At 31.8% G+C, this 11,103-nt stretch overlaps 1 protein-coding gene across 1 annotated transcript; it reads left to right on the plus strand.

Annotated features, from left to right (window-relative positions):
* Positions 1-1,436: 1,436 nt before the first annotated feature.
* Positions 1,437-7,688, plus strand: HELRODRAFT_188838 (hypothetical protein). Its single transcript, XM_009024381.1, has 6 exons — positions 1,437-1,545; positions 1,746-2,054; positions 4,998-5,150; positions 5,440-5,552; positions 6,303-6,374; positions 7,043-7,688. The coding sequence occupies exons 2-6, from the start codon at positions 1,982-1,984 to the stop codon at positions 7,286-7,288; spliced, it is 657 nt and encodes a 218-aa protein (XP_009022629.1). The 5' UTR covers positions 1,437-1,545; positions 1,746-1,981; the 3' UTR covers positions 7,289-7,688.
* The last annotated feature ends 3,415 nt before the right edge of the window (positions 7,689-11,103 follow it).

The following is an 11,103-nucleotide window of genomic DNA, read 5'->3' on the forward strand; positions in this document are numbered from 1 at the left end:
GATTCAATTTACAAAATTCAATTTATGATATTCCTCTGATGTTTTCATTATTTCTATTATTATCATCGTTATCATCTTCGTCATCATCATCCTCATCATGTATTTCTTCATCTTCATCATCATCATTATCGTCGTTTTCTCTCGACATCATTACATCAGCTTGACCACAATGACATCCTGAACCATCTAAAAGCATCAATCGCTAATAACATCAACATCAAATGCATTCTTACATCATCATTTTATAGTACATTAGAGGTCTGAAGTTTGGATACATTTTGCGAATCGAATGTTTCGCTTACATATCAAAAAGAAGCCATCAGAAATTTTATGATTTATTTTAGTTTTTTCAATTCAATATTCTCCTAAAAAAAAAACCTTTTTTTTGATAAAGCAACGCTCAGCGCGCAACTTTTTGCACAGTTATTCTTCAAAAAAGCTATTGAACTATCAAATTTTGTTCGAAACTTCAGGTATTTCAGTAGATTAATGAATATGGTCATATCCAAAATCCATTTGGAATCCGAACGATTCTGCGAATCGATTAATTTATAAATCGAATGGGTAAAAACCGATCGATACCGAATATTTTTTGTACCTGAAAATAAGTATTCCTGGCTTTTATATATTGACACGAGCATCAATACAGCCTACCCACCACAAAATGTTTCATCAGCTCATCACTATAACGTAAACAATATCAACAATAACGAATTTATTTAAAGATAAAACTGATTTTAATCATTATCATCTTCGAATGTAAAAATTGTTAGTATTATTATTATCGTTACCACCAACACTATCATCATCATCATCATCATCATCATCATCATCATCATTGCATCAACACCATCATCATCACCCACGACAATCCTTTCATTTTTCATTTTTCTAGTTATTCCAGGCATCCATCTTTTTTTATTTATCTTCCCACTTATTTCCCCAACAACATTTTTTATCACCCTCACCCTCACCACCCTCACCACCTTCACGGAAGTTTTAAATTCTAAACATTATCACAACTAATATAATCACCAGCACTGTCATCATCGTCATATCCTTCATCATTTTCACTTATCAATTACTCACTTTCTACTCATTCATTCACTCGTTCACTCGTTTACTTATCTACTCATCCGTCTCTTCATTTATTCACTCATTCACTCACTTGTCTACTCATTCAATACACTAATTCACCCAATTATTCACTCACTCACTTACTTACTCACTCACTCTCTCACTCACTCACTCACTCACTCACTCATTAACTCACTCATCAGCATATTCAAAGAGAAACCATGTAACGAATTGTTTTTTAAACTTCCTTGCAAGCAGCAAATACGCATACATAAGTTGCATACGCACACACACACGCACACACAATTACATTGATAACAGCTTTCTTATCATTTACAACATCATCATTATCGCTTGTAGACATCATCGTCGTCCTTTTATTATTTATTAAATTTAATTTAGGATTTTATTATATAATAATTATAATTGTAATTATTATTATAGGTAAATAATTGTATCTTGCCGTAAGTTGCTGATCCAATTTTAGCAAGCATTAATTCCGGATTATAAATTTTTTTCAACTTTTTTATCCTAATCCGCCTGGGATAAATTTTGTTTGTCTTAAAAATTTAAACATTTATGTTTATATTTCATGTTTATTTCCTGTTCATTTGTTTATTTTTATCATAATTAGTTTAGATTTGTGATAATTAAAATAACGCAGGAAAAACATTTTGGATAGAAATAATAATAAGTAAGAGTAAAAATAATAACAACAACAACGACGACAACAACGACAACAACAACAATATTTTATAATTGAAGTAAAGTTCAGTGTGTTTGTTTAACAAATTCTTTAGATGAGGAATTAGCTTTTGAACGAGCGGGAAAAAAATTAGCAAAGAAGATAGAAAGAAAGAATTAAAGGAAAAATAGGTAAAAATAAAGGAATAAAGATAGAAGGATGGTTAAGACGGCAGTAACCAGGAATCCTCAACTGCTCATCATCAGACCGGAGTCTGAACTGGAGTTTGTCGGTAAGTTGGGATGAAGGAGATGATGACGGTTATGATGATGATGATGATGGTAATGTTAGTGGTGATGATGATGATGATGATGGTAATGATGAAAGTGATGAAGACCATGATGATGATGATGATGGTAATGATGAAAGTGATGAAGACCATGATGATTGTGATGATGATGGTGATGATGAAAGTGATGAAGACCATGAGGATGATGATGATGGTAATGATGAAAGTGATGAAGACCATGATGATTGTGATGATGATGGTGATGATGAAAGTGATGAAGACCATGATGATTGTGATGATGATGGTAATGATGAAAGTGATGAAGACCATGATGATTGTGATGATGATGGTGATGATGAAAGTGATGAAGACCATGAGGATGATGATGATGGTAATGATGAAAGTGATGAAGACCATGATGATTGTGATGATGATGGTGATGATGACGACAACGACGATGATGGTTACGATTATGATGACGATGACGAAAAAATTGATAGAATGCCGATGATGACGAAGACAAAATTGGGAAGGATGATAATGATGATTATGATGACGAAAATGATATAAATGGTTATGATAATGACGTCATTGCTTAAGCTGATACTTTTTTTTTATAAAAATAATGATGTTGTCATTCATCGCGTAAAGTCTGTTATGATTGTGATGACGAAAATGACAATGATGATGATGATGACGTTGATGACGATGACGATGATGACGGTGGGGGTGGTGACGACGACAAAGACGATGATGAAGGCGTTTTTAAATTTTATTTTGTCTATGTTACTTGAAAAAATTTAAATGACGAAGTTGAGTATTTTACAATTTTCAAAAAGCGTTAGTATATTTTTGTTGTTGTTTGTATGCTGTAGTTGTGTGTTTGTTGTGTGTAATTGTATATTTATTGTTTTTGTGCTGTTGTACTTTTTATGTTTGTTTATATTACTTCTATGTTTTTAGTACACTTTCGTTTTTTGTACGTTGTAGTTGTACGTTTGCTTCGCAGTGCATGCAAGTGCAACAACAGCCTGTACATTTTATTTTAATGTACCAGCTTAAATTGCTCGTGCCAGATATTATGCAGAACTTTAAAAAAAAATTAAATGAAAATATCTGTTATAGCCGTAAAAATAATTATTTTATGTTTTGCTTTTTTTGTTTTTTTTTCTTTGTTATTGTTTTTGTGTAAAATGTTTTTTCGTCTTTTTGCACTGAATTTTTTCTCGCCGTTTTGCCGCCGCAGTTTGTTTATTAGATGAATTCTCTACCACCGTTTGCTGATATGCTTTTTGATGGAAGTTGTAAAAACTTTTTATACTGGGTTTGTTTGATATTGTTGTTGCTGCTGCTCCCACTGTTGCTGCTGCTGCCATTGTTGCCGTTGCTGCTGCTGCCACTGTTGCTGCCACTACTTTTAAGGTTGTGTCAGATGTTGTTTTGATGTTTTGGAGTAAATGTATTGTTACATGTTTTTGATGTATACACTAATTTTCGGTTCTGATCTTGTTATTTTGGTTTATATCTTAGTTCTGTGATCCATTTATTGTTAATTATATTTAACTGAAAATTAAACATGTGGTTCGTTTTTTCGTTATAAAATTGCTAACTTGTTTGTTTTTTGTTTTGGTGTAGTTTTTCATATTGGCGGTTTTTAGAACACAGAAAACACCAGAAAAACATTGTTATTATTTTTATAAACACAAATTAAAAAAAAAAGAAAATGTATTAGTTTGAAGAGAATGAACAACTGATGACGTGATGAAAATTTCGGTTCAAAAAAATTTCCCACCGCTGTTGCCTGATGCAATGTTTGTGCTGTTTGTTGGACGCTATTTGCCTTCCAAATATTATTTCTCATGACGATGATGACGACGACGATGGGGATGATAATGATGATGATGACGACGTTAATGATAATGATAATTATTTCAACAGCAATAATTATGAAGTCAGGTTGATTGACAGCGAAGATAAAAAAAACTGAACGTAAAATTTGATTCGACCGAATAACCACATTAAATATTGATGGACCTGCCTTTCCTGTTAAACTTATTTATCGCGCTTCTAGGCACTAAACTATAAAATTAATTTTTCTCGTACACAATATATAAACTTATTTTCTTCAATATTTACTAAATTTATGCTCACACACATATATGTATCTATGTCAAACGTATGTGTATATATTTGTGAGTATGTGTGCATGTGTGTGTGCATGTGTATGTTTTTGAGTGTAAGAGTGTGCGTGTGCGTGTGTGCGTGTGTGTGTGTGTGTGTGTGTGTGTGTGTGTGTGTGTTAGTCTCAAAGAACGCACTTGTCTGAAGAACGTAAGACACGAAGGCGTAAAATTTAAAATTTTGCAGATATGATTAAAACACGCGATGCATCATTTCCACAGTTGATCATCACTATCATTATCACTTATCGTCATCATCAACATCAATTTTCATCATTATCAACATCAATTTTTATCATTATCATCATCACCTATCAACAACAACTGCCAACGTGCAAATCACCAAATTGATCAGCTGACATATTCGTTCTTATCATTAAAAGCTGCATCATCTTAGTTCATCGTCATATTTATATTAACCATAGTGACAACGTACAATTCATTTTCATTATCATCATCGTCATTATCAAATGATAATGTCTCGACATGAAATGCACTGAATTTTGTGACATCTTCATCGTCGTCATCATCATTGACATTGCCGTGAAACCATCAATTAGGTTATTCAAAAAGTTTTCGTGATATTAATAAATTTTATTTAAAAAATTGTGATGTCGTTGTTCGCGTCATTTGTCCTTTTTCTTTCATTGTTTTTCTGTCATCCTATCTAAAAATCATCGTCGTCATTACTTTTAGCAGCAGCATCATTTTGATGTTATCATCCCTCCCCATCCATCCTAGCCACCACACACCACACACACTCCAGGTGATCCGAGCCAGGTGAACACCTCTCAGATAGTCTTACAGAACACGACGGACAGGAAGATCGGCTTCAAGGTACTCACCAATGCACCACACCTTTTCTTTGTCAGGCCTGCTTTCGAGGTCATCTTGCCCTACAGTCAGTGCTGCATCAGTGGTCAGTCTCAGTGCTCATTGGTTTTTTTTGGCGTTTTGTTGTTTAATTTTAGTCGGTGTTTCGATTTCTGCTTAATGGTTTTGCATTTTGCTGTTTTTCTGCACCGGTAAAATTTTGTATGATTATTTTCACGTCATTTCATTATTAATGCCGATAAGAATTTTTAATCATTCAATGATAGAAAGATTCATTTTAGCAAGAGGTTAATTTTGAATGGATGATTTGGTAGTATTGACCAATTATGTGAAATATGATTCTAATGATTCAACAAATGATCACCATCTTCCAGTGATGGTCCAACCACCGAACTCAAAAGAGTTAGAGAACTTTCGGCACCACAAGTTAATGATCCAGTCCATCGTTGTTCAACCGGAGAGTACTGAAAGTATCGATAAATTTATCGTAAGTATCGAAACCGATGGTCGGTCACATCCGCCGCACTCATGCGTCGCTCGTTTGTTCATTGATTTATTTGTCTGCTTAGTCATTTACTCATTTAATCGTCACTCATTTATATGTTTAGTTATTTATTCATTCACTCGCTCATTCATCATTAATTCACTCATCATTCATTCATTCATTCATTCATTCATTCATTCATTCATTCATTCATTCATTCATTCATTCATTCATTCATTCATTCATTCATCATCAATTCACTCAATAATTCATTCCTCCATCCATTCATCTATCGACCGATGAAGATCCATCCATCATTCCAGCTTCGTATATTTTAAAGAACTTTTTGGCTTCTATTTTTATCCGCGATTTATTACCCTCGCTTTCTTTTTAAACTTCATAACAGATTTTTCCAACATGTCTGAAAAAAATAAGCAACAATTAATTTTTGCTATTTTGCAAAATGTTTGCTTGTTTTATAAAAAAAAATAAAAACTCAAAGAAAAAATAGATTTTAAATAAAATAAAAAAATAATATTTAAGGAAAGTATAAAATAAAATTTATAAAATAAATAAATGAGAGTAAATGTCCCTATCGAATCATTATTTGAAAAAAAAATGAATGATAAAAATGGTTTCACATTGATTCCACACGGTGGGAATAAACTTTAATATTATAACTATAAGTAAAATAATTATTAATGAATTTATAATATTAATTACTATTAATACCATAATTATTTCCCCTCGCAGGCCAGAAACGCCAACAGTCCAGAAATTATGGAGACCAAACTAATTTGCGCATTCAAGACAACCTACACATCGGTTAGCTTCTCATCTCCTTTTTAAATTTTAAAAAGCAAGGAAGTGATTTACCTGATGTGGAAGACAGAGAGAGAGAGAAAGAGAGAGAGAGAAAGAGAGAGAGAGAGAAAGAGAAGAGAGAGAGGAAGAGAGAGAGAGAGAGAGATTTCAAGAAATATAGAGAGAATGACAGAGAGAAACAGTGAGAGAGAGAGGAGAGAGAGAGAGAGAGGAGAGAGAGAGGAGAGAGAGGAAGAGAGAGAGATGGGCGAAAGCGCGCGAGAAAAGATATAAAAAAGCAAAGAAAAGAATGAATGAGATAACGAAATTAGAGAAAGAGCGAGTAGAAAATGTAGATGAACAGAAATGACTGATCTTCTTTTCTCTCTCAACTCGCTTAAAAAAAATTTTTTCTTCCCTATTAAATCTTCACGTGATGATAAAAAATTTAAGCCGAAAAGAAAAACACGATCAAGTTTTTTTTACTTTGTGCATTCTTTCCAATTAGGTCCATTTTACAATATTTTTGAAATCTAATTATTATATTTTACATTCTTTTGTCATCCAACCATCGTCATCAACATACAATCATTTTGTATTTTACAGCAATACTTAACGAATAACATTGCGCTACTTAACGTAAGGAATAGGCAAGTCCAATTACAAACACCATTACTGTCTGCCTACAGGAATTGGAACTTCCTCTGGCAGTCAGTGGAGACGATTCACACGACGGAACGGGATCACGCGGAAATGAGATGCCAGGATTTGGAGATGACATTATGAAATTTCAAGAGAGTCTGCGAAATAAATCTTCTACGCAGATGAAACTATGTCTTCTTGCCGTTGTCGTTGCTGTGGTTGCTTTCCTGGCTTATTACTTTTATTTCGGAGTCAATGTCGATGGTGACGCGGAGAATGAAACTGAAGATTGAAGAAAATAACGCATAATAACAAATCAGTTTAGAACATTTAGGATTAGTAAATATATACTACCTAATATAAATTAACATTTTCGTTTATTCACCGATCTATTCTAATTATCGATCTAGGGTAATAATCAAAAGATGAGTAACTTAAATAAATACTTAATGCTTGCTTTTGGTAATTCAATATAGATTATTAACGATTTTAATTTGAAATTTAAAAATAATACAAATCTTTAGAGTCACCTTAAAAGGCATGGATAGCCATTAACTAGCCGGGTATGATGAATGTATGTGCGTGGATGTGTGTCTGTGTGTGTAGATGTGTGCGATCTTACGTGACGTGTACGTATAAACGTATGTGCGCTTTCGTAATTTATCCGACTGTACGAAAGGTAACTGTCAATGAACAATTTTTTTAGCAATTCTTTTAATTCCAATTATAACTACATCGAAAAGAGAGAACTGAAAAGTAACAATGATAAAATGATTAGTACAATAAATAATAACCGCGACATTATGACACGGAACAAAACTAATTGATCATTATGAAGAATTAATAAAAAAATATAACAATATCTATTCAAAAATGTTCATTTACCGCCATTCGTAAGAATTATAAATACTGCATTATACAAACAAATGCATACACGCATTTATTTTACATTTATATTATACACGCATTTTATGTATGTATGTGTGTGTGTGTCTGTGTGTGTGTGTGTGTGTATGTATGTATGTATGTATGTATGTGTGTATGTATGTGTGTGTGTGTGTATGTATGTATGTATGTATGTATGTATGTATGTATGTATGTAAATATGTATGTATGTATGTATGTGTGTGTGTGTGTGTGTGTGTGGTGTGTGTGTGTGTGTGTATGTATGTATGTATGTGTGTGTGTATGTATGTATGTATGTGTGTGTGTGTGTGTATGTATGTATGTATGTATGTATGTATGTATGTATGTATGTATGTATGTATGTATGTATGTATGTATGTATGTATGTATGTATGTATGTATGTATGTATGTATGTATGTATGTATGTATGTATGTATGTATGTATGTATGTATGTATGTATGTATGTATGTATGTATGTATGTATGTATGTATGTATGTATGTATGTATCTTTTGTTTGTATGTATCTTTTGTATGTATGTATGTATGATATACATAGCTAGAGTAAACACGTATATTATTAATTAAATAAAAACATTTTCTCTGTAGAATATGAAACAATGAAATTACAAACGATGAAGGCTGACATAGAATATACATTGGAACTCAAACCGCAACAACAATTTATATTATATATATATGTATATATTGTACGTATGTACATATTTATATATAGTATTATATATATGTGTGTTTGTGTGTGTGCGCGTGTGTGTGTGAAGGTGTTATTTTCTTGATATTTTTTGCAATGAATGAAAATTAAAATACCTACAGTAAGTTGAAAGGAACTAATCAACACGTTCTCTCTCTCTCTCTCTCTCTCTATATATATATATATATAATATTATAATTAAAATTACGTAATGTACGTTCCTACTAAAAAATATTATGAACATCTATTAGATTATGAGTATACGATTTTACAAAAAAAAAAGAATCAACTTAACTAAATAAAAATTTTAGTAAAAATAAATATCGCAAGTAAAGAATTTTTAAATCGAGTTAATAATTGAAGTATGGATATAAAAAAATTATGAATGGCTAATAACAAAATTAATTTAAAAAAATAGCGACACCCAAACGCGCATTGATTGATTGATTGATATTCAACGGTCCGACGATTCGATGAGAGAAAAATAATCAGAAGAAGAAAAGTTGGAACCAGCGTTAAAACTGATGAACGAATCAGTGTAACGTTAATTAGTTAATTAACTCTACAAGCATAATTTCACGAAATAAAATTCTTGAGATGGCAGTAAATTAATTGTATGATAAAAAAGAACAATTGAAAAGCTCTGCGATTGATGTTCATGTACACATTCAATCACAGTGAATAAAAATAAATAAATGAATGAATGAATGTACATATACAAATATTTTTGTATGCTTAGTTACTAACCTAATAATGTGCCTACATGTTGTAGACGATATTTGACTTAATTCTTGAGGAAAAAAATTATGCACAAGATGAAGTTGCTGAGCTTGAGACAGAAGAACTAGAGGAAGATGAGGTAAATTAACGTGAGATGATTTCTTATTAATTCTTTGTCTTATACAATGAAGTATGCACTTACGAAATTGTGCATCATGTTTGAAAGAGCAAGAAAGGGTTGGTGACTTCGGGTTTATATGAATTTTATTTTATATTTTCCGGGCCCAAACATTCGCCCATTCCAACAAACGACTAAGTTCAGAAAATGCCAAATAAGGTAGGAGAATATCGAAGTCACCATGCCTTGACTCGTTTTAAAGAAAAAGAACAAATTACTCCAATTATAAATGATTGAAATATCAGCAAACAATGAGAACTGGCTAATGCCTGCAATATACATTGCATTGATTTAATTAATGAATATTATCCAGTTCATGAGCTCTGGACACCAGGAATTTAATTTTGAAAGTGGCCAAGCAGCAAAATCATCATTACTAACAACGAATCTGTCCAGTTAAAAATGGAAAATTTGAAAAGATTGAAACTAAATCAATTTTTGACTCGAAGTTTCAAGGTGGAAACGAGAAGTTAGTTTAATAGATGGTTTTAACAAGTAACAAAGAAATGGCGGTAACATACTTCACTTATGTTATGTTGCATGTTACGTACAATACATGCTACGTAATAAAATGATATATATCATATAAGTTGTACACTTTGTTATATACCATACATACATTTTAGATACAAAGTGCTTTACTTATTAGATTGATGCAAATATCATTTTGCAAAATGTCCGAACCAACTGAAATCGCAATTCCTGTACTGCCACTGAAGTATTTGAAAATATTTGAAATAAAATTTACAATGAGATTGTAAACGAACCTAACGATCTCTAATTGATCAATTAAAAAATAAAAATAAAAATAAAGAAATCACTTAACTTTCCATCCTACTTGAATTTATCTATAATTACAAACATATACAAATAGGTATAATGGTGTTTCAAAAGAAGTTTAGTCAGGTGTTTGAGCGCTAGTGCAGGATCTATATATCTATATCATTGGATATATATTTATTTATGTATTTATATATATATATATGTGTGTGTGTTAAAAATACTACAAATACCAAATGAACTACATATAATATATATATATTATATGTTTATATATATATTTATATATATATATATGCATACATATATATATATATATATATATATAAAACCATATATAGCTTTAAGGACAAAATGATGGTGTTTATATTGTCGCAAACATTCCATGCAAAAAAAGATATATTCACGAAATTTCAAAAAAAAAATAAAAACAAAGCTAGCATTTATTTTGATTGATAAGTCTTAATAAATCAGATAATAATGTAAAATTGAAGTTGTAAAGAGAGAAAAACACAGATACAATACAATACATGCACTGATAAACGTAGTAGGAACGCAGCTTGTTAGCGTACGTACCACCGATGATTAGCAACACAAGCCTCGAGTTAATTAAATTATCATGATGTACGCTCGTTATTAAAAACCGTAGGGTCAAATTTGGATGAGTGGAGGTCCTTTGCTGTGGAGGCCCTTTGCTGTGGATGCCCCAAGGCATGTCCTCTCCTAAATCCGACCCTAATTCTATTTGACTATTACCAATGGAGGATTTATACGGCGCCCATCAATATTACCGTTGCAAACGTGTTCTTGAG

Source organism: Helobdella robusta (genome assembly GCF_000326865.2).
Source record: "Helobdella robusta unplaced genomic scaffold HELROscaffold_4, whole genome shotgun sequence".
Taxonomy (NCBI): domain Eukaryota; kingdom Metazoa; phylum Annelida; class Clitellata; order Rhynchobdellida; family Glossiphoniidae; genus Helobdella; species Helobdella robusta.

Excerpts from the sequence above, each read along its gene's own strand:
- HELRODRAFT_188838 (XM_009024381.1), top strand. The coding sequence starts at position 1,982 with ATGGTTAAGACGGCAGTAACCAGGAATCCTCAACTGCTCATCATCAGA. Across the intron at positions 5,151-5,439 it reads CAGTCAGTGCTGCATCAGTG|TGATGGTCCAACCACCGAAC; the intron begins GTCAGTCTCAGT and ends ACCATCTTCCAG. Across the intron at positions 5,553-6,302 it reads AAAGTATCGATAAATTTATC|GCCAGAAACGCCAACAGTCC; the intron begins GTAAGTATCGAA and ends TTCCCCTCGCAG.